We start from the raw sequence: 27,659 nt of genomic DNA on the forward strand, positions 1-27,659 counted from the left end.
AGAGGGCTTAATAAAGGGTCTTATAGTTACATCCTTGATTTCTTCTTTACCCTAAGGCCTTATCTTTCTGGCAAGGCCGTGAATTTAATATTTTCACAAAGATATATATTAATTTTAAAGTATTTGTCTGGAAAGACCAGAGATAAGAAACTCAGCCAGACTTAATGTTTTTTTCTGAGTTTTGCTTGCAAATTGGCCAGTTATTTTCTAAGTTCATCTATTTCTTGAAGAAATAGATGAGTATGTACTTATCATACGTACCTAAAATCAAGTGGATAATATTTGCAGTACTTTTCCTTCTTGCCCAATTTTGAAAATTTATTAGGTTCACTTTCTATCTTCCAAGTTATCATAGATGATAGTTTTACCAAACACTTTAACGGCACGTAACACTGGTCTCCGTTTTTCCAAACTTTCATAATAGTTTTCTTACATTTTTATAGCCTCCACCTACAACTGTATCCCAAAATCAATGGCATATATTTTGGGCTTTTATTAGTCAACACTCTACTTCTAGGATGAATTTCTACCTCAGTAAGCCATAGCTACCTATGAATTTACTCCAGAACTCAGTGGCTGAATACGATAAATATTTCTCCTACTTTTCTGGGGTTTGGCTGATTTAGGCTGGTCCTTGGCTGGATGGGCTCAACAGGTCTCAGTTGGGCTCTCTCATGTGTCTAGAGGTTGGCTGGCTGTCGGCTGATATAATCTGGGCTTGTCCAGAGTGACTTCAGTCTGTTCCAAATGTTTTGCATCTGCCTTTTGAGACTGGCGGACAAGCATAGGTGTGTCTTTCTCAAGGGGATGACAGAAATGCAAGAGAGCAAATCGAAAAATGCAAGGCATCTGGAAGCCATGGAGACAAAAATTCAGACTTGCAGACAATTTGAATGGTGAATAACACAGGGTTTTATTGGGTGAAAAGGGAAGAAAAGGGGGAAACAGGGACTCTCGCTAGGCCAGAGTCCCTGCTAGAGTGCTTCCTGCCTCTCAGTTCGAATTGCAGTTTCCACACAGGAAGAGCAGGCGCCAGGCTCCTCCCTGCTGCACATGTTGTGAACTTCTGTGTCTCCACCCTAGTGCTCAGGCCAGTTGCAGTTTTTCTGGGGACGCCCCCTCCCACCTAGCTGTCTCATTCCCCCCCTAAATAAATACATCTAACTACTGTTAAAATAAGGATAAGGACAAAGACCAATCTTAACTGCTTCCTGCTGACAGGGGGCGCTGTTTTGGGGGAAACAGCAGTCAGAGCTCCCTCAGAGGCCTATCTAAGCCTTCCAGCAGAAAGGCTCTGGTTACATGACTGCTTGGAGTTTGATGACCTGAAGGCAAGAACAGACAAACTGGGTTATTAGAAAGCAGTATCAAAGCAAAACAAGGGGAGCTAAGGACAGCTCAAAAATCCCAAGGCCTTTTAACAGTGTGCACAGGGAGAGGGAGGCCAAAAGTCCTACTGACAAAAAAAACTTTACCCTTTTGCTGGCATGTTGGGCTTCTGGGTTCCCTTCCCCTGAGCTCAATCCTAAGTCAACCAATTTAAGACTTGGGAAATTAAGTTTTCCCAGTTTGGAGGATGCACTGAGGTGAGTGTCTCATAGTACAGAGACACAATTATCTATTTGTGAAGAGAAAACCAAGGAGGAGAAAGAATAAAGAAGGCATTTTTTTAGAGGAGTCCCAGGGATTTGGGATGCATTTGAAAGGGGGTACAGACTGAAGATGAATGGCTAACCCATCCAGAAAGAGGGGAGCAGGCATCCCTGGTTGCCTTCTCTTCCTAGCAGATACCTGGGGTATAAGTGAGGGAGAAAAGGAAGAGCATTCTCTTTCCCTCTTTTGTCCTTGTACCCACATACATCCTATCTCCCCTGCTGTCGGTAGCCTTGAATTTCCTAGGACTCATTTATGCCATGGATACTAATGCGGCCTTTATCCATGGAACAGGAAGCTTGGGCTTGGCTTACTTGGCAGGAATTAGCCATGATCACTTGTGCTGTGCCTTTTAACATCTGTCGTTGTCTGCCTTTGGATCCCTTAAATCCAGTTTTTTTTCTTAGGGCTTTGACCCAAAGCTTGGCATTGAGTATGGGACAAAATGTGCCTTGGGGGGTTGCATGCACTCCCTATCATAAGTCAAATACTAAGGTGAAACTGCAGAACTGAGTCCTCCTCCCGCCAGGGAGAGGAAAGGATGTCTTATGATAGACCCAGAAAACTGGTGGCTATAGTTATGCTTGCAGGATTTGGGTGCATGGTGCTTGGCTTTGGTTAGCTCCCTTGGTCTTACTTTCCCAAAAGGAAACCTCTGCATGATAGGCATCCTATTTATTCCCATCACCTGGCAGGATTTGCAGGATAATTACTCAAACTAGAATATTAACCCAGGTTTTCACATTAGCTATCCCTCTTGTTCTTTTGCAGCTGCCGCCAGAGATTGCTGGTTGATTCACAGGAACAAGCAGGGTTAGTCTAAGATGTAGGCAAAAACTGAAAAACAACTAGTGAGTTTAGATTTAATGACAAATGTATGATAAGTTTTGAAACATGATTTCTGTCTCTCCTGTCCTCATTTATGTTGAGAAAAAAATCATAATAGGACCGAGTTGTTTGCAAAATAGACTTTAATCTTAGCCTGATTATTTGCATAAAGTGCATCAAGAATAATTATTTCTACACAGGCTGTTTGGATTGGCTTTGAGGGAACTGTGTTCCCCCAGGGAATCTCAGATAAGGCCTTTAAAGCCCATCCAAGCCATGGGTTGGGTATTCTCCAATACGTGTGAGTTGTGTAATCCTCATCTCTTAAGGTCTAAAGATAAACTTTAGGATCTACTGGGCCTGTTAGAAAGTGACATTCTTTACTGATCACATGTCAGGAACCCTGTACAGGAACTGCATAGATGAGGGTGTGAGGCCAGTCTCCCCACTGGGCTTATACTGGGTCTGCAAGTTTAGATTGACTCTTTGAAGGGAAGCATATGCTTCCGGTCAAAGCCTTGGTAAAATAACCACTTTCTCCAATTGTGTCCTGTTGCAAAAGAAAAATGGGTTCTTATGGCACTGATGCAAACAACTATATTGCTGTTATAAATAAATTTTTGGGTGTTACCGAAGAAATAGCACTTGAACATAAATTTAATTTTCTCAGCAAGGCAATTTTTACTTCTATGGAGTGGTGCACCTCATAGATGGAGCAATGGCGAGAGCACACCCGAACAAGGGAGGAGAAGGGGTTCTTATTCCTCATGCAAGTAGTCCCTACTGCTGTGTCATTCCCTGTTGACTAGGGTTGGATTGCACAGTCTAAGGTAATTTCTATTGGCTATTTTAAACAGAGCAGGGGTACTAGTTGGAGTGGGGGCAGTGAGTAGTTTGGCAGGAAGGATGGTTACAGAATAGGTGACTCAGGATGAGTCAGGATGGAGCAGGTGACCAGCAGTGACTCAGGTCAAAGCAGATGACCAGGGAAACAGATGTGAACTACTGATTAGAACTGGCAGGAAAGTTGTTTTCTGAAACTAGAGGCAAGGGGCGAAGAGAACTGGGAAGTCAAACTTTAAAATTGAGAACAGAAAATAAGAGGGCTGAACATACTGACATGCTTTGAAGAGAAACTTGGGGTTCACTACATTTAATAATGCCATAAGTTAAGAATACTCACGGATAGTTTCCAAATTCTAGAGGAACCAGGCAGAGATAAACAAACATGCTCCAAATTTTGTTCATAAGAGTATAACTTACTCAATTATTAAAGGCTGTAAATAGTTCAAAATAAGTTTCCTTGACTCTGAAAGACAAAATAAGGATCAGCAACATTCCAAGCAAAAGTCAAAAAGGTTGCTTCAGCTATTTGATTTCAGTCCATTTAATTAACTCTGGTTTTGCTTGATATTTGTGAACACTTGAGCTCTTTATAAAGTGTTTTCTTCTTTATTCAAATGTCACATTCTTCAAAGTTATCAGAAGCCTGTATTTGGGAGCACCTGTTAAATTTCTATAGCTTATTACCAACCATCTTTTGAAAAGGATTAAAACAAGACAGTGATTGTGAATAGCAAAATGTCCAGGGTAGTAACAGTTGGAAACACAATTGACAAAGAAGTTTGGTTATCTTTGTGGTTTGCCATGACTTAACTTAACAACCTTAGTAACGACTGATTGCATATATTTAAACATTAGAATTTTAGAAATCCCATACAATTTTGGAACGTACATTAGTATTATTCACAAAAATACAACCTAAAGAAGACTGAACATCATTTTGGCAATCCTGTGTACCTAAACATGTTAAATAATCCTGTTTACTTTTCTTTCTGGATGATTCAGGGGCCCTTTGAACCATTCAAAAAGCCAGGTGTCAGGGAAAACAATTTTGAAAATGAAGTTTGATTTGGGGAAGGCTGTCAAATATGTTTGAGATTTAAAACACCTGATATTATGAAATAGAATTCCACATTTTCATAAATTATTTATTTTGCCAAAATGATGAATCAGAAATTTTAAATAAGTAAAAACCTCTTTAACCTTCTATAACTAAATATAACATATTTAGTCAATATGTTCACACAGAGAACCTCTTCTGCAAGATTAATTTTCAGAATTCTTCCACCACTTGTTTGAACTTTTAGCTTTTCCTATCTAATTTAAAGCAGTCCTTTAACCCTAGGCAAAAATTTACATTTCCATGCCTTCTTATAACCTTTTACTAAAAAAGTCCACCAACAACAAATTTGACTGTTCTTACACACCTTGTATGTAAATATATTTCCAGTAGTCTCAATTACATGTTATAATTGTAACTCCTAGCAATTTTTAGCTTTAAGGTAAAACTTGGTAAGTTGCTTTAATTGTGTGCCAAGTGCAGCCAGGTTTTGACTCCAGTGTAATTAAGGGTGTGATTAGTTCCATTTGTCCCCAGGCCTTACCAGTTGTGAAGCCAGCACATCAAATAGTTTCAAAACCAAAAAAGCAGTTTGTAACCTCTAAACATTTAGCAAACCTTGCATCTGACCTGCATATTTTAGTTCACCTACGTTACATTTTAATGATCGCTGCATTTTACCAATAATCTTTAAGGTTGTTTTTATTTCTGAAAGATTAAAGTTACATGAACTGAAAGGTACTGCAGCTTTTAGCTTCCCTTGAAAAACTACTTGATCCAAGCGCTTGTCTTTCTTTAGGCCAAATTAATTAGGAGCTCTTATTATAGACATCATACACAGTACAGACACAGACAGGAAGAAGAAAACCTAGTTGCTGGGTGGGGTCCTTGAAGATACAGGTCTAGGAATACATGCAGATGTCAAACTATAAAGGAACTTATTCTCTAAGGTAGGATTGCTAAACAAAGCCTTGCCACTGGAGTTACAAACCATTACCTCAGGATGTAAAACAAGACAGAGGCTTGATTTCAAATCAAAACTTTGCAGAGAATATAAACATTGATATTTCTGAGGTCTGGCCTAGTAAAAACATCTTCTAAAAGGAATAAAAAATAAAAGTTAACTGCTGATGACGTAGAGAAGGAGAAGAAAAACAAACAAAAAAAACAGCTTAAATATGCCTGGTGAAGAACCTCTTATTCTTATGCAATTGGTTCTTCTGCCAGGAGAAATGCTTATTTACTGTCCAATAAAGCTGAACCCCTTGGCCTGGGAAGGGGAACACTGTTGCATCACATGGCTGGGAACCAGCCAGTTGACTGTATGGGACCTTTGGGCCTTGTCATCCCAGCCCTAGCAGGGAACAGGGAGTGACAGGGAGCTGCTGCTTGCTGGTCTGTCCCAAAAAAGGAAGGAAAAGGCCATGAAAAGGCCTGGGAGCGATGGGGGTTGGGGGTATGGTTTCCACTACCCTCAGAAGTCTGAGGATGAAAAGGCTTAGAAGCAACAGGAAGAGATTTTGAGTACCCATTTTATTCACCATTTCTCAAGCCCCATGTTGGGCATCAAAAATGTTGCAGGACTTTTCCTTAGTTCAGGTAAAGATGGGGTTCTTTGTCCCATAGCCATGAAAATTCAGGCTTGCAGACAATTTGATTGGTGAGTAAGACAGGGTTTTATTGAGTGAATAAAAGGTGGAAACAGGGACTCTCGCTAGGCCAGAGTCCCTGCTAGAGTGCTTCCCACCTCACAGTTCAGATCCCAGGTTCCACACAGGATGAGGAGGGGCCGGTCTCCTTCCTGCTGCAAATGTTGTGAACCTCTGTGTCTCCACCTCAGTGCTCAGGCTGGTTGGGGTTTTTCTGAGGACCGCCTCCCACCTGACTGTCTCAGATGCAGGAAGGTGAAGAATCAGGGTCATTAAGTCTATCATTCTACCACCCACTAATGACATTATCATGCAAGGCAAAGGCTCCAGGCAACCAGGGATCTGTCAATGTGCACAGAGCAGCTGCTTGCATCAGCTCCCTCTCATTTTCAGTCTGGACTCAGATTTCCCTTCTGATGGTTTCTCCTCTTTTCTCACAAGTCCTTTTCTCCTAAGCTTTGCATTCAAATGATGTCTTGTTCCATTTCAGCTAGAAGTATTAAATATTTTGAAGATTGAGTGTTTTCAGAATATCTAGCCTGTAATATGAGGAGAAATAGCAGTGCAAAAATTATTAAAATTATTTATTAAGGTAGCATATAATTTGCTTTTCTAGCCTATAGGACATGGCTATCTGGCTTTTGTAACTGGACTTTTGTAGTCTGTAAAATTTTTTCAATAATAGGTCTTATTTTCATTCAACAGTGTAACAGTTATCCAAATAGTTGGAGTTGGGGTATTTGTGGACCAGGCAGAAACACAATAAGAGAAATATAAGAAAATAGAAGTTCACTGAGGAGGGGAGTGTAATTTTATAGTAGGAGATAATGTTAAGGAAGAGATTATGGGAATCTGCAAAAAAAATGAACAGAGGGGAATGGAACAGATGAGTTAGAATGAGAAAGTTGGCACTGAAACAATTGAATAGTGTATACATGTTCAATATACTAAGTGCACATGATGAAAAGTAGTTTAATTATTTTAATTAGCTAGATTATTGTAATCATTTCATGCAATATATGCACATTAAAAAATCACATTGCACACCTTAAATGTATACAGTTTTTGTCAGTGATACGATTTTCAAAAAGCAGTTTAATTATTTGGGAAGCCTTTGCAAACAATGTAGGAATAGGACCTGAGTTCTGAGATTTGACCTCACTGATTTGGGGTTTTTTTGTCTTTTTCCTGTAATGCCTGCAGCCCTCCCTTTTTTCCTTCTTTCTCCAGCTGCTCTATGTAAATTACATACTATGAGATATAGAAGATAATTTCTCATCTTCACCACTTAAGTGTGGGTAGATACAAATCAGTAAGATTGGCCTGTGTTTCATAAACTTTCCAATGTTAACCATCTTAAAGCAGTGTAAACCCAAATGATCTTATGTCCTTGTACTCCATTCATAATTGATATTGTGAAAAGTATATGCAAACAAAGTTGAAACTTAGTAACAAATCTTGAGAGTCACAATCATCTCATTAATATGTTCTGAGTAAAATAAAAGCAATTTTCTCATTTTACATTGTTCATATTACAGTTTTAACATGTTGACTAGTAAGACACATATGGTTCCAGGTTTTTCACTGAATGTAATGTAAAGTTTTTGAGAAGAATATATGCTGTTAAGTAAATATCATTAAAGATTAAAAATTCTTTGAATACTCTTTTCAACTGCTGATGTGATGTACTGGCCTTCAGCCAGTACACACAAATTGTGCTACGTATGAATCAGTTCACATTAATTATTAGAAAGAATAAAAGCTAGTGGGAAAAGAGCTAACAGTCTACTTACATTACCATCTTTAATCCCTAACTTGAATTCAATGTGTGTATTATTTTAAGGATGTTTATTATCTATTCCAAACATCTAATGTGTTTGTATAACAGAATTGTGCTCCAAAACTTCCTTTTTTGAAATAGCAGGATCAAAATAATTTATCCAAACCTTAACAGTTTATAAGAAATATTTTGTTAAAAAAATGACCATCTTGTAGACATTCTTCTGATATGGCTTAAAAAGTACATTAATCAGTGTTGTCTGGGAATCATTTACATGATTTTAGTTAGGTGTAGAGATACTTCATAGTTCACTGCATATGCCCTGTTTTTCATTCTTAAGGATTTAAAAAATTCATTCAGCACATCTTTTCATGTTTATTTTCATGAAATCAGAATTATGCTATTTATTATGAGGAGAGCAAAGGAGTTTAAGACATGATCTCAGCCTTCCATAAACATCCAGTTTTATTAACAAGAGGACATAGAGTCAGATAACTTGGAGTATAATCAAGTGTGCTGAGAACCAGTGGTCATAGTAGTTGAACTCTTGGATTAACAACTGAAAGCAGACTTCTTGGAGAGAGAGCCTAGGACAAGGTAACTACTTCCTGGATGGGTGAGCTTCTTGTTGATAAGCCATACTGCAGAAATTTGTAAGCTTTGAAAGAATTTTTGGCTGGGAATGCTATTTATTTATTTATTTATTTATTTATTTATTTATTTATTTGAGATGGAGTCTCGCTCTGTCATCTAGGCTGGAGTGCAGTGGTGTGATCTTGGCTCATTGCAACCTCCTCCTCCCAGGTTCAAGTGATTCTCTTGTGTCAGCCTCCTGAGTAGCTGAGATTATAGGCATGCGCCAACACGCCCAGCTAATTTTTTTAATTTTTAGTAGAGATGGGATTTCACAGTGTTGGTCAGTCTGGTCTCAAACTCCTGACCTCAAGTGATCCACCTGCCTGGGCCTTTCAAAGTCCTAGGATTACAGGTGTGTAATCTGCCTATAATCCACGCCCTGCCTGCTTTTCTTATTAAAGTTATGCTGACTTGCTTAAGAACCTCAAAACGTAGGGACCTCTATACTTGAAAGGGCAAAGGAACATGTATTTTTACATTACTAAAGAATACTAAGAATTTTAAAAGTTTATCTCTGAAATTTTAAATGTTTTTTACCCATGTATTTAAAATATTTTGAAATAATTTTTAATTCATTTACATTTTTAAATTACTTTTGCCATGGATTGCTGTCTGTGATGTGTTATATGAAGTGTTTAGAACTGCTCTCTTCACTAAAACCCTTTCATAAAGATCTGTGGAAGGATGTTTACTTAGCTTAGGCAAATATAAATAATATAACCAAAACTCTGCTACTTTGATCTACTATGTGTAAAAAGGCTATATTCAAATTTTTTCAGATGTATATACATTTTTAAAAGGAGAAAGTGCTCTTTGCTAACATTTTTTCATCAACACCAGAATCGGAGGAATATAAAGAACTTTGTGAATTTAGAAAAATAAAAATAGTAGAGCCCCATTTTTCACCTGTAGAATATTCACTTCCTAACTCCTCTGACTCTTGTTTGCAGCTCGTATTATTGCTTTGCTTGTCAGCTATTTCTTACTAAATTTCTACGCTAGGTGGAGTTAAACATCCTGAATATCACACCATTTATTCTCTCTCTGTGCTCTACTTTTCAATAGCGATACATCTACCATTGCATTTGATTTCCTAGTAAGCAACCAAGGAGTTAGTTCTGATTCTGTACTGCTCTCAACTTTCTGATCATACTCAGCTCTAAAACCTTTCTCAGTCTTTGGCTTAGAGTGCCTAAACTCATCTATTTCTGTTGTTCCAGTTGTCAATTTCTTTGTTCATTTTTGTGTTTGAAGTCCCATCTACTTTGAGCCTATAGTTAGACAAATCTCCAAGCCCAATTCTGCCCCATATGTAAATGATATTAATAAAATTGAATTAATTATTCAACCTTTTAAATATAATATCTATAAAATGAAACTTTATAGGATAAAAACTGCACTGTCAATTCCCTGTTCTGTTACTCTGCCCTTATTGACTACCATGTGTCTATTCTTACTCAATTTGTCCGTTCCACAGTGATACATCAAATATATAGAAATGATTCGAATACAGTCCACACTCTTAAATAATTGTATCTGGCTTATACACAGAATTTTATGGTTTATCTGTGTCCCAAACCTCAGTATCACCCAATATACCCATGAAACAACCCTACATGTACACCTCCTGAATCCAAAATTTAAAAAAGGAAGAAAGCACAATTTATATTGAAGTTTGGTCATGTCCCTCGGTGAGACTACCACTGCTGAATCTGGTCCATGTTGAGCTTCAGCTTCCTCTTCTCTGAACTAGTATATTTAATTACAAAACACACAAGGGGGGCCATTTATATATATATAAATTTATATATAATCTTATTTTGTACTTTACATGTTTGTATCTTTTCCCTCAAAATAAACAGAATAGCAATGAAAAACCTTTAGAATATGGATCATAGACGAAATACATTCAATGTGCTTCCCCTGTCCCTCCCTTTAGGGCCTTAAATAGCAGACAGCCTCTAGTATATCAAGCCAGAAAAAGATGCCAACTCTCCAAACTCAAAGTCCAAGGTAGATTTTATGAACATTCTGTTGTTGGCTTTTGATTTAGCATTAAAATTTGTGGCCGGGCACGGTGGTTCATGGAAGTAATCCCAGCCCTTTAGGAGGCCAGGGTGGGTGGATCACAAGGTCAAGAGATCGAGACCATCCTGGCCAACATGGTGAAAGCCCATCTCTACTAAAAATACAAAAATTAGCTGGGCACGGTGGTGCACACCTGTAGTCCCAGCTATTTGGGAGGCTGAGGCAAGGGAATCACTTGAGTCCAGGAGGCAGAAGTTGCAGTGAGCCAAGATTGCGCCACTGCACTCCAGCTGGCAACAGAGCAAGACTCCATCTCAAAAAAAAAAAAAAAAAAAAAATTGTAAGTATGCAAAAAAAAGTGGTAAATACAAGGGAATATGTTACATAAATTGCGATTTAAAGAACAGTGGTAATCAAGGGTCTGGTTTTATTCTTTTCTCATACATTGTATGATGATAAAATGTGCTTCAAAATGAAAAACATTGTGTGAGTCATTTCTGGTATGCATTTATTGTAAAACTATGATCAAGCATATTAAAGTAAGAATCAAAAGATGCAAATCTAAGGCTTAGCTTTACCATTTAATATAAGTGACTGTTCGAAGTATCAGATTCTTTAGCTTTCTTTGTTGAATGAAAACAAATTTAAAACCCTTGGCTTATGTTTTATATGACTTTGTTTTGTAAAGATTGTTGTTTATGATTATTGGTTTTCATGGTTTTTTAATGAAAATGTTGGTCCTGAGGGTCTGAAAATTAAAGCAAAACAAATTTAAAAAAAATGGTCTTTCACCGGGGGGTAGAGGGGGAAGAATTTTATGGTTTAACTATGTTATTTACTAATTCATTTGATACAATAGGCTTTATAATTCTTATCATCCCCATTTTATAATTGGAGAAAATGAAATTCAAGAAATAAGTAACATTGTAAAATCTCACAGATGGAAAAGTATTCTGAAGTTGTAAATCTGTTTATAGATTTTTAAATTCAAAAACATGCCTTCACAATCATCTGCTTTTAAAAGTAAATATACATTTAAAATTGAACAGTATTGTTAATTTTAATTTCTGTACTTCAAATAATATTAAATTGTGGTAGATGCACATGCCCTTCTGATTTTTTGAAAACATTCATTTGATTGCATTATTTTACAGCTGAAATCCATTGTAGTGCTTTAATTTTCTGATGTGGGGAATGTAAGTATAGAAAGAGTTCAGATTATTTGCTAAGTTTTATAAACACTGGCTCTAAAATGTATCTGCTATATTTTCATGTAGGTTGGATTAAAATTAAGATATCTGGTTCCTTTCTGTCACTTGCTATTACTTGGAGAAATGCTCATCAAATATGTCCTAAATCGTATTTCATGTGTTGCTTTTGGTATTATATTTGTATGTTGATTATATATTATATTGTGTTATTATAAGATTATATTACATTATATTCTGTACTGAAATGTAGAATATGTTGTGAAGTCTGAAGACTCAGAACACCATCTGAATTTTTAATGTTTTTTTATTTTTAAATTTTTTTATTTTTTTTAATTTATTTTTTAATTTTATTTTTATTTTTAAGACAGAGTCTTGCTCTGCTGCCTAGGCTGGAGTGCAGGGGCATGATCTCGGCTCACTGCAAACTCCGCCTCCCAGGTTCACGTCATTCTCCTGCCTCAGCCTCCTGAGTAGCTGGGACTACAGGCACCTGCCACCACATCCGGCTCATTTTTTTTTTTTTTTTTTTTTCGTATTTTTAGTAGAGGTGGAGTTTCACCGTGTTAGCCAGGATGGTCTCCATCTCCTGACTTCATGATCTGCCTGCCTCGGCCTCCCAAAGTGCTGAGATTACAGGTGTGAGCCACCACGCCCGGCCCACCGTCTGAATTTTTAAAGAACTGTTCAAGACTATTGTAATAGTAAAATTTATCACTAAAACATATTTAAGCAAGGCCTATATTTTTCAGCTGAAGAGGCATTAAAAATATATTTTCTCATATTTACTTTAGAATATAGAAATGATGTTGCAATGCAAAAAGAAGAAACTAAAATTACCTGTAGTTCCTTCATTCAGATAAAGGCACTATTAAATTTTGATCTTATTCACCATTGTTTTCCTTAGCATTGCAAGCATTCTTTGCCTGTAGCAAGTCTTAATAAATGTTAGAGAATGAAGAAATGAATGAATTAGTGAACAAGAAATGGATATACACTCATATGAATTTTTTAAACAAAAACTAGATTATACTATGTGTATTGCTTTTCAACTTGTCCTTTTTTCACATAACAAAAAATCCCTAGCAATTACATGTATTTTGTATTCTGCTACAGTAGCATTTTAATAGCTGTATCGTATCCGAGTCTATGAAAACAGATTACTAACATTTGTTGAATTAGTATAACATATCTGCCATTGATATTGCCCTGTGTCGAATTTCTACTGGATCCCAAAATGTCTAAAATGCTTTGCAATTGGAGGCAATACGCCCTTTGAGCCCTATCTATTCTTGTCCCTATCCCCTAACCCGAACCCAGTTTCCATCTGGGCCATTATTTACTATTTCCCAGCAGTGACACCAAGCTCTCTCCCTAAACAGTGGGCCTCCCTGTTTACAACACACTCTTCCTTCTGCCTTGAATGCTCATCCCACACCTCTTTCCTGAGAGCACACATGCAGCCTTCCAAATTCAAAGCAAAGATTTCACTCCTGGGTCCTTTATCACAGTAACCTTAGGAATTAGCATAAATCACATAGAACAAGCTATCTAGTAGAGTTGGAGGACACTGAAGTTTTATTTCAATTCAGAAAGACAAAAAGCATTTGACAGTCAAATCTCTAGGCAACTTTATTTCCCTGTTGTCCTGTTAATAAGAAAAAAGTCATCTAAGACAACATACTCTTTTCTTCTCTTCAGGAAACAGTGGCATTTAATTCTTCTATTCTGAGGCCCCGTGTGATTGGAGAATGGATTGGTAGAGAAGAAAATGATGCTGATCCCCTAGCCGCTGAAATGCTACAGCCTCCAATTCCAAGAAGCAAAAATGACCAATGGGAAAGTGAAGATAGTGGCTCTAGCCCTGCAGGAAGGTGAGATGAGCTAGCTGTCTGCTGAGATTCTATATTACTAGTCATTAAAAGGTAAAGGGAAAATAAACCCAAGTTCCTGGTTTTTATGAAATCCCTTTTAGTGATTTTTTATGAAAATTGTGTTAGTCTATATATAGGATACAAACATCAATTGCTGTCTCTTAAAATGAGGGTTTCAGACCTGCTGTGGGGTTTTGGTGTTGATTTTTTTTTCTTCAAATCTAGATCACCTTGTCTTTGCTACTGAAACCAAATAGAGAAATAATTTCAAGGATATGCTGCCAGTCAAGACCTACTATAATATTGAACAGAGAGTGGCTGGCTGTTAAGAATTGGAGAGGGGGGACTTCTGATGTACCAGAAAGATATTGTTAATCATCAGGGATAATAAAAGTATTAAATGTATAATAGACCGTAGGAGGCAAAGTTAATATTGACCATAAAGAGAGAGAAACCTTAGTTAGAACCATTTCAGTTTAGAGTTGATAACTATGATTGAATATATTTATTAATATTTTCTTTGTATAATTTTTGAAACTACCATTATTTGTAAATGTGAAAGTCTATACTTTCATTTTACTCAGACCCCTGATGCTCAAAATGGTGGCAGGAGGTTTACCTTAAGTGCCCGTGTGCTGGTAATAGTGAATTAATGTTGAAATGTCCAGATCTTATTTATTGGAAAAACTATATTCAGAGTAATTTTTTTTTGTAATACCAGTTGCAATAAGTAAAACTCAAAACAAAAATGAAAACTTCTGCAAAGTATCTGGGGTGAAAAATATCATGGGAGGCATGGCTTAGACAAGACTATGAAAACAAATACTCATGAATGGAAATGGGACAGGAGCTTAAGCTTTCTGTGAGTGTTACTAGCTGCCCGTCACAGAAGAGTTTTTCCTATGCATAGCATAGCCACAGTAACTTGGTATTTTCTATGTTAAATTTAGCAGCAACCAGTAACTATTCTTTGTCAAGGAGAAAATTGTATTTTCTACAATGTAATAGCTTTCAAGGGTTCTTTGCGGTGACTTATCACTTGGCTGGAGGGAAGGAAATTCAGAATACTCATTAATGTGCTTCAGGCCTATAGAAAATTGATTCTATTTCCATGAGAAATACATTTTAAATTATTTAAATAGTTGAAGTGTCTTGTAAGAGGAGAAGAAAACCATTTATAAAGATCCATTTACCTTCTTTGTGAAATGCCAGATCAATTTCATCTGTCAATGAGAGTAATTTTTTTAATACCAGGCTTATAAAACCTACTAGACCTTCATCTTTATTCATTGGTAAATCTTTAGTTCTTAAATGTAAAATTGAGAAATGTCAACTTTCATTTTACTTTCATTTAGTCATAATAATAATCAGAACTATTTATCGCAAGTGTTAGTGCTTCTATTTTCTTCCTAGCTTCAGTGAGCTCTTACTCCTGCTTGAATACTCAATAAGGGAGAACCTTTTCTCTAATCCTAGTGGACTCCCTTACCTAGAAAACTCAGTCCATGAACGTGTCTCTTAAATGTTTGTCTTAATTTTTTTCTTTATTTTTCTGTCTTTAAATTATAAATTGAGGTATTACACTATGACAGGAAAGAGCTGGTGAAATTCTGCCCAGGTGCCCCCATTAGAATAGAAAGAATACATGCATATCTGAATTAAATTTCAAGAACAGCAGTAAACTATGGGCTAGAAACTATATTTTCTCCATCTTCTAATACAAAACAGGATTTTTGAATTTATACCAGCAACTCACACAGCATTAGATTTGATTTGGATCAAGCAGAAAGTGTTGGAGAAAATTTTTTAATGACTCCAGAGTCTGTAACTATAGTATTAGCTTTTACACTTAAATAGAAATGAACCTGTACTATACTTTAATGACCAACTGACAAAATCATATCCTAGACTCCTGAAAGAGAAAGCTTAATTTTCAAGCATGACTCCATCCATTTTTCACCCCACCCTCTCCACTGGGGCTGGCACATTTTTGTTGTCGTTTAACATCTGTTACATGAGTGACAAAGGCACAGGCTGACGCTAGGCATCTGCTAAATAAAGCTTATTGACAAGAAGAACTGTTTATAGTCTTCTCTTTATTTCTTGCAGCCTTTCCTATCTCAATTTTTCTCTATTGTGTATTAAGTCTTACTCAAATGGCTACTGCAATGCTCCATCTTCGTTACATAGCCAGCTTTCCTTTTCCTGCAGAATAATAGATACATGATAGGCTAGAATTTCACCATTAGATTAGAAGGAATTAAATAAATGGCATAATAAACCTTGAGAGCTTTATGGGTAGAAGCTTACCCCCCTTTTTTAATGATGTACTGTATGTGAACTTCTTCCCGTAGGTCCCCCAAACATGATGTTGTATGAAGAGGTCAAGACGTACATTACAAATAGCTTGATACAAATGACACCTGAAGCATTAAGTGATGGTTAGAAAAGAAATTGTGAGGGTGATAAAGGGAAACTAGTAGAATAAGACAAGAGATACTAACATGGAGTCCTGCCACATCTTTCTTAGATTCTCAAAGCACTTCAGAATTGAGTGCTTAAGAAAGAAATTAAAGCATTTGAGTAAGAAAAGTGAGAGAAATTCACCAAAGAGAGAAGTGAATGTGTTGGGAAATGATTGAAGGTTCTCTGTGATTGTCAAATCCTACCAATTGGTATCAATTCCTATGGCTTGCCTAGCTATTTAGTGGGAAAACATATACATTCATTGCACATTTAGGGTTATTAAAAATAATCCCACATTTATAATATAAATGTAAACAAAAATTGAGTTTAATAAGCCTATATAATCTTATTTTAAGCCATCTTAATTAAACTTTGCAGTAGCTGAGTAATGGATTTTCTAAAATTACTTGTTAAATTGTAACGTGAATTTATAAATAGGCTCATCAGGCCTTGAAGCCTAATGAAGTTCCTCTACAGCTGAACCACCTTATTAAAACAAAATAATATCCATAAATACTGTAGATCTGGTGAATTGGCTTTATTTCTTAAGTGAATAGGGTTATTAGATTGAATGTCATAAAATAAAGAGAAAATTTTGTAATTTAGAAATGTTTATGAAATATTAAAATAAAAGCTAAATTCACTGCCCATTAAGAAGTTTTCTTTCCATTAAAGCTCATAATTGCTTCTAACGTATCTGTGAATAAAACCTGGAAATGGTCCCCTTCCTCTTAGAATTTTTTCTATTGGCAGAAAGAGACAAGCAGTAAACAAGTGAATATACAAATATATGCCGTAAATTCAACTAGTGATAGGTATGATGGAAAATAAATCAAATTTAGTAATTTAGAAATAATCTAACATGCAAATTTAAGCATAAATAATTTTAATTGATTTATACGTAATCTGTCAAAGAAACCAAAGAACAGAAGTCTTGAAAATATCTAAAACACACAAAAATTATACCTCATAACTTATAAATTTCTTAATTTCTTTTTTTGTACAAGTTCAATCCAAAACAAATTTCTTTTTTGTTTCCCCTTGATGCATTTTATTTGTAAGTATGTATTACATCCCTAGAAAAAGAATCCCACGATTTTCCCTCCTGTGCGTTTTCGTCTTGCTTCTTCGTGGTCCGCAGTGCCAGCTGAGGTTGTCAGTACAATGAAACCAAACTGGTCAGATGGGAGCAGATTATGCTGCCATTTTTTTAGATCTTTGAGTTGCACATGAAACCTGGGGCTGATCACTCCACACTCGTTTAGTCTTCCTGCGAGGTTCACAACAATCTCTCCAACTCTGTGATCATCAATGATTTCAGATTCGCCCGTGGAACCATGCTTCGTCATCACAGTGAGAAACCGGACGATGAGTTGGAGCATGACTTGATAAGAACCTGGTGTTTGTCTCTGTTTTTAGCATTGTGGATGCTCCTGAGAATATCAGCCAGGACATTCACGTGAACCATTGTGGCAGCACGGGAAGATGGCAGCAGGAAGAGAGAAATTTCTTTCTATCTTTTTTTTTTTTTGAGACGGAGTCTCACTCTGTCACCCAGGCTGGAGTGCAGTGGTGTCATCTTGGCTCACTGCAACCTCTACCTCCCAGTTCAAGTGAGCCTCCCACTTTAGCCTCCTGAGTAGCTGGGACTACAGGTGCTCCCCACCATGCCCGGCTAATTTCTTTTAAATTTTTTGTAGGGATGGGGTTTCACTACGCTGCCCAGGCAGGTCTTGTATTCCGGGGTTCAAGCAATCCACCCATCTCAGCCTCCCAAAGTGCTGGGATTACAGGCATGAGCCACCATGCCTGGCCAAGACAACTTTCTTTTTAAAACCAAAAGAGCATACATTTAATTTCAGATCATTGATGATATCATTTCAACAGGTTCAAATTTTTCTTTTTATTTATTTAGTATTCATTTGCTTTTGTTAATACCAGGTAATGTGCTAGATACTGGATAAGACCGACATGACAAAATATCCTAGACTCAAAGGAATTGCTTAAAAGTGGAGGAGAATGATTTTTAAAAAGTTTTATTTCTGCTCAGTTCACACAGTGCTAGGTATATGACAAGCACTTAAGTGTCTGCTAAACTGATTCTAAAAACATCATATTTAGATCTGCTTAAAAATAGCTCTTGTGCATAAAAATCTATATGCAACAATTGAGTGTGAAACTTTTCATGATCTCTTCAATTTCCAAGGGTTTAGCATGAAGAGCTCCCTTTAATTAATGACTGGAGTCAAAAAAAGGGTACAGGTTCAGCCTACAAGACTGTGAGGGTGAACTCAACAAGCTTAGGAGGTAGTCCAAGAAATCATCCAATTTTTCACTGGAAAGAATGCATGGAATCAGATCAAACTAATGTTTACCAACCTATGCTCAGAAGGAAAGTGTGAAACTAAATGGAGCAAGCTCAGGAACGTGAGGGAGACAAGGGTCAGGAGGAGGAGGGCCAGTGGTCAGAATGAAGGCTCAAGAGGCTCCACCTGCTCAGGCAGGCCCATGGGGGAGGGTCTGTGGGGTGACTTCTTTAAACTGTTCCTTTCCATTTGATCCTGTTTAGAAATCACTCTTTTAAACCAAAGCAAATGGATTCCTTGAGTATATGAACACCAAATTGAAGTATTAACTGCTAGTCTTTCTCATCAGGCCTCTTTTTGTTCCCTTTCTCTCGATGTGAGATACTACTGCTCAAGGGGAAGCGTTCACATATCCAGGATGCGCCCCTCGTTGTGTTCTCTGAACACATAATGATATTAATTACCACTTAGAAACTGCTCTATGGATTTCATCCTTATGAAAACACTATTATTCAGAAATGAGAAAACTAAGTCCCAGAGTGGCTACATCCCCATCCCAAAATTGATAGCCATTAGGTCACTGAGCTTGGCTGCCTTGCTTCAAATTCTGTGCATTTAAATCCTTTGCTCTACAGTCTCTCTTCAGAAAGCTGTTCTAAGAATCCTGTTATTAAGCTTTAGGTTCAAATCTGGGAAAGAGGGGCCTCAGAACCCTACGTGCTCTTAGAAAAACCCCTCTTGTTCTGATCTCACTCGACACTGTCTGCATGAACACTCCTGCATCCCTGCAGTAGGCTGCTGTTTTTTCTTAATGGTTGTAGGATCCACAGGCTGTGGGGCTGGAGAAGAGGGTGGTGTCATCCTTTATCCTCTGCTGCTTCCAGATCTTCCTGTCTTCTCCCTAAAACAATCTCCAGTTCTGCATCTTGTTCTGAATTTCCCAGTGTGTTAATTTCCCACATCATCTTCTAGCAATAATTTGCTAACTGCCAGTCATTCCCCTTTCTCTGAATATTCAAACATCCAGCTCCTGTAACTCTCCCCAGTAGCTTTGCTGCATTGGTGAAGTCAGCGTCAATATCATCGGTGATCCTTCCCCAAACCTGGCCTCTCACTTCTTTTGCCTACTCTTTGCCACGTATCATGAATTCCACCCTACCTCCCCCATCACTCCCTCTGTCATATCCTAGACCTTCTCATTCTCATTATCTACAAATCCATGATATCAATATCAGGCATCTCACTTTCTGACTAGCACCTCTCATCTTTCTGGTTCATTGCCTCTGACACTCAGCTTTAATTGAGACCCCCAAAACACTGAGACTGCCAATGTTTTATTGTTTCTCACCCACCTTGTTCTTAATTTTTCTCCTTAGTCAGGTTTATCTATGCCCCATCATGGTAATTGGTCCCTTGGATATGCCCTCAACTCTTCTGCTCCTCTTTTCCTGTTTTACTCTCCTGGAAAAACTCTACCATGTTAAATCTAATTGTTTCCCTATTCTGTGGCTGAACCAACCTAGGCTAGAGAAGGACACGTGGCCACACTGGCCAGTGTCACTGAATTCACGACCACCAAACTCCAGGGGCACAGTAGTGCTACCCGGTGATGCAGCTGCACCTGCCTCGGTAGAGGCCATTCACATATTCACTCTCCTCAATGATGACTTCACGTTTTTCCTGCTCTCCCCCAATCTCCAATACTTGTCCCCCTATCCTTATTCTTAACTAATGAGTCTGTTTCCTGTTTCAAAGAGAAAATAGCTTCAGTCATAAAGAAAACCTCCATAAGCTTCCTCCAGCAGACTCTCTGTGCACCTGGCTCATCTGTGCTCAGGTTTTCTGCTCTTCCCTGTGGCTATGGGTGAGTCACTCATGCTCCGCCTAGGGCAACCTCCTCCACTCCGCGCTAGATCCTTACTCTAACTCACTCATGTAAGTTCATCACTTCTCTTCATTCCCTGCCCCGTTTCTTTCTCCTAGATCATTCCCGTCAGCATGAAGGTATGATGGAACATCTCGAAAAAATGAAGCCTCCCTGGCCCCAGCTATTATTGTTCTCTGTCTTTCATTCACTTTACAGAGAAACTCCTCACAGTAGTTTACTTGTGTGCACTGACCCCTCATTTTGCAATCTTTTCCAAATAGAATGTTATTCCCACCGCCTGTTGAAAGCAACCTTGTCAATGTCACAGGATGACCTCTTGTCCAAGTTACCCAGTGTCATTCAAATGACCTCTGCCTTCTGAAATTCCAACTTCAAGTCTCAGCCCCCATCTTACTTGACCTAACAGCAGTGTTTGAGATTTCGTCTCTCAGTTATTTATTCAAATATTTTCCTCACAATCCTTATCTGTAATAGTGAAATTCAAAATGCTCTGAAAACCAAAGTTGTTTTCATAACTCATTATAGCGAAACCTGATCTGAACCCTGCAGATTATTTATCCCACTCAGTGGGAATGCTGATACATAATAATGGAGAAATACTGATGTGTTTGATAACAGGGTGAGGCCACAGACCCTCTGGAAGGTATTATATAATATAGAGTTTATGCAACAGGACACATCCAGCCCCAAGGATCCTAGAAAAACAGTTATGGACCTGGAACAAAATTTTAAGTTTATGTTTGGATAGATATACTCTTTTTCTGTACGTAGGCATGTTTTGGTGATATGTTGGCCTTTTAGAAATCATTATATTATGTTTTATAAATAGACATTTGATTTATGCTTATTCATATAAAATAACATTTCAAGATACAGTGTATATTAATTTTGCACAAAATATTTAATATCTAACCATCCTATATATATATTTAGGTACATAGCAAGCAGAAGCAGTTGTCAGAATGTACATACAACATCTGCTTCAGACAGTTACACTTTGTGAATTATTATTTAACTCCTAAGGGAGAAAATTGCCTTAAAGCCATAACTGTCTTTTTACATGTAAACATAAAATATATATAAGGTATAATATTCTATTAACTTTTGTTAAGTTTACAATATAAAATTTAAAGTTATGAAGGAAAATTTAATTGATTTATTAAACAGACATAAATAGAGCTATTTGCCAGGGACTGTTCTGCATTTATTAACCCTTTTTAATAGTCCAACCACTGTATTATTAAATACATTGGAAGTACTACAGTAATCTGCATTATGGATAACGAAACTGAGGAAAAGAAAGGAAAAGTAACTTGCCCCAAATTATTCATCTTGTAAATGAACTATGTTCAATTGTCATTCAAAGCAATATCTATATCCCTTCTAGTAATCAAAAGCAAATAGGGCTAAAATAGTACATGAATATTGTTATTTTAAATGAATTTAATTAAGATAAAATAATTTAGGTGTTAATTCAGCTTAACATGTTAGATCTATCAGCTAAGAAATCCAAATTAAAATTTTGTTTTGATTGGTTTTGTTTACTTCTCAATGAATAAAGTTGGTCAAGGAAGACTTTAACATTGTTACATTGTTCTCAGTTTAGAAGACACATAATGCAATGATGCAGAGGACAGATGTCATGGCAAGAGATTGGAGCTAAATAAACTTCCTTCCATTTTCAAGTGAATATTTATGTTTTATCTCCACTATTAAAGAGTAAACATAATTTTCTTTAATTATTTGGAATGATATCGAGGGTTAGTCAAATTTAAAAATTACTTAAAAAGGGATTCATTTTTACAACCTCTTAGCAACAATCCTATTTCTGTTGGGAACCTAAGTTGGGAAGGAAGATAAAATTAAAATAAATATTGCTAACATGTGTTGCTTTCATGTATTTGTTCTTATTTTTTCCCTCATCTTTTTACTTTTAAAAGTTTCAAACCACAGAATATTTAAAAGTAGTAATATCAAGACCCACATACCCTCCACCTGTTTTCACTGATGAACATTTTACCATCTTTATTTTATCTGTGACCTATTATCTATGTATCTATCATATATCATATTCTGTTTTTTGCCGAACCATCTAAAAATAAATTATAAAATGTTAATTGTTATTCTTCAGCATGTATTTCCTAGGAATAAAGCTATTTTCTTATGTGCCCATAATATAATCATCATATCAAATCAATCCCACCATAAAGTTATCTAATATAAAGTCCATTTTCAAATTTCTTCAATTTTTCCAGTAAAGTCCTTTATGAATTTTTGTATACTTGTTTATTTCTTTTTTATCTAGCATCTAATAAAGGATCATGTGTGGAATCCAGTTGTCAAGTCTTTTTAGTCTTCTATAATCTATAACAGTCCTCTGCCTTTTGTTTCCTTTTTATGACATTTACATTCTTGAAGACTATGGGCAAGTTATCTTGAAAAAATTCCTCAAATCTGCATTGTTCTCTGATTAAATTCAGATTAGACATTTTTGGGAAAAAAATTCTACATTGTTGATGGGATGTACTTTCTCATTATATCATATTAGGAAGTACATAATGTCAATTTGTCCAGTATTATTGGTGATGCTAAGTTTGATCACTTGGTACAGGTGATGTCCACCAGATTTTTCCAGTGTAAAGATATCAGTTGCCCTTTCTAATTAACAAGTCGTGTCACTTCTGTTTGGACAAGATGGCACAGACTAATTACTTTCTGCTGTCCCTCACTACATACCCATATAAACCCTGAAATAAACAAGAGGCACCAAAAGAGAACTGTGACAAGGGTAAAGGGGAAGGTGGAATGGTTAGGAACCTGAGGGCTAGAGGAACAGCTTAGCAGCAGGGCTCCTTGCAGTTCCCCACTCGACAGAATTAGGGGCATTTCCTTGCTCCCAAAGTAGCAAGAGAAGGTGGCCCATGTAGGTTATTTCTTCCCCTGATTGAACAGTAGCCACCCCAACACCACCAGGAGAAGCCAAAGACATAGGCCAGGGGAATTGACGATTCTTGCTGACAATAAACGGTTAGGGGACATGCTTTCCTTCCCTGCCAGACTTTCCCCACTAAAGGTGCTAGGAGAGCTGAGTGGCAACAGTGAATCTACCTCGGTGGCAAGAAAGTATCTACCTCAAAACATCAGGAAGGAAGAAAGGAAAACAGAAACAGCAGAAATATGGGCATATACAATGGACTATCCTCACGAGTTTTAGAAATGATATTTAACTATTGAAACAAAAATTATAAAACACCATCTGATACTCAATAATATTTAAAAGTAGGGAAACTAAAGGGTCCAAAATGGAAGTAAGGTATCTATACTTCACCCCAAGTGGTAAATATTGACACTAATACAACAGTCTACTGAATGTGGTACAATACACATACACATTGTAACAGGAAGAGCAGTCACTAATAAAACTATACAAAGAAATAGACTCAAAAGCACTATAAATAAAAGCAAGACAATTCAATGAGGGAGAGAATAGTCTTTTTAACAAATGGTGTTGAGACAACTGTATACACATACGCAAAAGAATTTAAAGTTGAGTATCTTAAAACATCTTAATATAATAGTTTAAAGTATTTATTTCATTGAATGTGTTTTCCTTAACGTGCATTTGCTTTGTAAATCAGGGACTAATAATCTAGACTTTCTAGCTCTTCTTTAAAAATCAGAAGACTCATCGAGTAGACTTTAATTTCCACATGGCAACAATAGGTAGGAGTAAATTAGCACCTGCCCTCTTAAGTGAGCCAAATTTCAGTTTCCCCATACTCACTTGGGAATTCCTTAACAAGACACACATGGGTGTCCAAGAAAGATGATATTTCCATTATCCTTGGGGAAAACTTTTAGTAACATGTCCACATATGTGTGTAATAAAATAACCAAATGGAAATTTATTTGTAGATTTTCTTTACTTATCACAGCTAATTAACATTTAAATATTTCTTCAGCTTAAAGATGGAGCCTAAGAACAAAGGATTAAAACAGCAGCAACAGCAACATAAGAAACTGCTGGCCGCAATGCTCTCTCAAGATTCTTTTGAGTCCATCCACAGCCCTACCCCATCTGTAACGGAAGAAGATATTGATAATGAAGATGATGCAATGGAATTGCTGGGTAATTTTAAAAATTAATAATTTCTCATTTTCTTCTCTGGCATTGTAAAAAATATGTAGTGATTAAGAGATTTTAGAAGTTTTGAATAGCCTTGTCTTAGGGAAAAGAAACCATTTAGTACACATTTTATTTACATTAGACTCCCATAAAGTTGCATGCAAGAACTAAATTGAAACACCCTAAGCATGTGAATATTTATTAGACTGTATTTTGTACTTTGTGTATGCTGCACTTCGCCTTCTGACTACGTAATGAAGCTTTATTCTGTGTGCACCTGTGATCAAAATTCAAGTCTGTCTGCTTTAATCTCTGATAATAATTGCCTTGTTTACATCTATTGTCTATAAAATATACCCAAAGTACATATTTCAGCTCTCACCCCAAAATGTCCCCCTGTTATTTTGAGGATGCTTTAGAAAAATAGAATAAAGTTGAAAGGGGCAGATAGTAAATTAGTGTTTTATGTTTTCCATAAATGACAGGAAAGTTTGCAGAGATTTCAAAGTTTCTTCAGGTCTGTTACTTTCATGAAAACCTTATTAATCTTGTATATGTAAGATATCTTTTTATATTTTTAATGTAGTATGTGTATGTTTTTGCATCATCAGAAACCTCTTCATATATATTTTTAAACTGAACTTCTCTTTGGAACATCATTTTTCTGAAGGAAGAAAATGAAATGTTATTTCAGAGTGATCCACATATAAAACAGTGAGTTTTTAAGTCAGTGGTATCCATTATTCTGTTAAAAATAAAGAGTATAATTTTTAAATACTCCGTAACAATATACTATTGTGTTTTATTTAGAAAGAGAATAAATAATATAATTATTTGAAAGCCTTAAACACATTTTACATATAGAATATGGAATCTCAGAAAAAAATAGGCCATTTTCTGAAGTTTTTGTTAAAAAATGAGATTCCTTGGTTTTAAGTGTTTATGGCAGTAAAATGCTATCATTATAAAAAATGATATATTGTCTTCCCGCATAGGCCTACAAAGATGTTATGTAGTCCATGGCGACAGGTTTGAAAGATATTTTCTGATGCTGTAAAAACTGCATTCATGCTGGCATTAAGGAGACTTGTATCATGGCGTTTTCATTACGTGCTGTTGGTCTCTTCCAATTGGGTCTTTTCCTCACCTCCAAATCATTAACATGGCAAACGTGCCCTATGTAGCAGTGGTAGCATCATTCAACAAACATTTACTGAGCACTTACTATATGCTAGCACTTGGCGTGGGCCTGGGAACATAAAATTAAAATCATTATCATCTGTGTTTGAAGGAATTTTACATTGTAATGTTCAAGATACAAACGTAAATACGTCACTACCTGCGCTAACTGGATGAAGCACACGGTTGTATATAGGGGTAACAGCTAAAGCAGAGGTAAGGGACGGTGATCCAGGAATGTTTCCTAGAGAAGCTGATTCCTCTGGCTAGTCCTGAAAAGCAAATAGATGTAAACTCAGCAGGCGGGGTGTGGTCTTTGTAGGTTTGCTCACGTAGGTATGGGCTGCTTTGTGATCGTACTCCGTAACTACGCCTGTAAATGGTTCCTCTGCTTTGGACAGTAGCAGGGAAGGGGCAAGTGAGATCCAGGGTTTCTTTCAGGAGACGCAGGTGTTCACTCCATGCTGGTACTCCCTAGATCTCAGCTGTCCTGACTGAAGGTTCTAGTCTACCAAGCTGAAGACCAAGGATTGAGTCTTGGAGACTATCTAATGATGAGCAATTAATAACTAGTCCTCATTAATTCTTTGTTTAGACATTTTAGCCTGTGGTCTCAGCAAGTTTAATAATAAGAGATAGTTGAAGGTTTGGACTTTCTCCATGTAATTCCACATATCTCAGCCCAGGTGGCAAGCAGTGTAATAATGTTGGTCTCTAGGTCATGAGATTATCCCATAATAGCTTGGAAAGTTACAAGTCCACTGGGCTTTCCCCTAAAATAATACCATATTCAATTTCCTGTTTTTGAAACCGATTCCAGTGAAACACATGTGATTGTGTCTATTTGAGAAAAATACGCTAAGTTCTTGGAAATTTACGTGAAATCAAATTTTATAGAGTCTATGTAGAATCATTGTAAGATGCAATAGAGACATCTGATATTTAAAATCTTTTTGAATCTGCAACATTTTGTAGATGAGTTTGCTATAGCTTATGTGTTTTTAAATGTTTAACTTGTCTTTGTTATCTATACCAAGATATAACTGGCTGAAAAATATTTATTATGCATGGAAAGCACTCTGTAAACCTTGTGAAGTGATAAATAAGTGAAAGGTATAATTATTAGTTGACATTAATATAAAAAAGGACTATTCCTCAATAAAATTGGTTGATTTGAAGGGAAATAATCCTTTTAGTCGAACTAGTAGAAGTTAGTAATAACTATTGACTCTTGTTTTGTTTATTAAGGAAACTATCATTGTTAATATATACTGATTAATATTTAATTATTCACAGTTGTTTATATATTTGTGGATGTCTTTTCTAAATGTTTTAGGCATATGAAAATATTATAGTACAACACCTGTAATTTTTAAGTAGATTAAATATTTTCTGTAAGATTGCTTTAAATGCTCTTTATAAATTCACATTGCAAAAGTAGCTTAATATGGAATTAATACTTGTCAGATAATAAAACATACAAACTTGTGAATTTTTAAGATATAATCATTTTAAGCACCTCTGAAATTGGTGCTGTAATTATAGAAGACATTGAATAAAATATCTGCCAAGTCATTTCATGCTCAAATGTAAGATATTTTCAAATATTTTAGTACAAATATTTTAGTAATTGTTCTGGCAATTAATGACCACTATGAATAAAATGTTATAGAGAATCTTCACATATTTTTAAAAATTAATAAAATAAACAATTTTCAAAAATGGAATGACAAGTTACAATGGTAGAATGAGAGATTTATTGCTGGGCATAGTGGCTTAAGCCTGTAATACCAACACTTTGGAAGGCTGAGTAGGGTGGATTGCTTGAGCCTAGGAATTTGAGACCAGCCTGGGAAACATGACGAAAGCTCATCTCTACAAAAATTACTAATATTAGTTGAGTGTGGTGGCATGCACCTATATCGTCCCAGCTATTGGACTGAGCCTGGAAGGTTGAGTTTATAGTGAGCTGTGGTCATGCCACTATAGTCCAGCCTGGGTGACAGAGGGAGACCCTATCTGAAAACAAAGAAAAAAAAAAAAAAAAAGAAGAAAAAGAAAAGATCTATAAAAATCCCTGTATATTTTACTACATTAATTGTCAGAGAACATTTGAGGAACTTCATTAGTTTAAA

The 27,659-nt window shown here is 36.5% G+C and overlaps 1 protein-coding gene across 3 annotated transcripts in view; it reads left to right on the forward strand.

The window, feature by feature from the left end:
• The window catches only part of C8H8orf34 (chromosome 8 C8orf34 homolog), a 480,957-nt gene that overhangs the window by 168,887 nt on the left and 284,411 nt on the right, over window positions 1–27,659 (forward strand). For all 3 annotated transcript variants that reach the window (XM_008000806.3, XM_008000808.3, XM_038000419.2), the window contains exons 6-7: window positions 13,387–13,559; window positions 24,182–24,348. In XM_008000806.3, the coding sequence (XP_007998997.2) occupies window positions 13,387–13,559; window positions 24,182–24,348 (340 nt within the window). The remainder of the gene's footprint in view (window positions 1–13,386; window positions 13,560–24,181; window positions 24,349–27,659) is intronic.

This window comes from Chlorocebus sabaeus, chromosome 8, assembly GCF_047675955.1.
Source record: "Chlorocebus sabaeus isolate Y175 chromosome 8, mChlSab1.0.hap1, whole genome shotgun sequence".
Taxonomy (NCBI): Eukaryota; Metazoa; Chordata; class Mammalia; order Primates; family Cercopithecidae; genus Chlorocebus; species Chlorocebus sabaeus.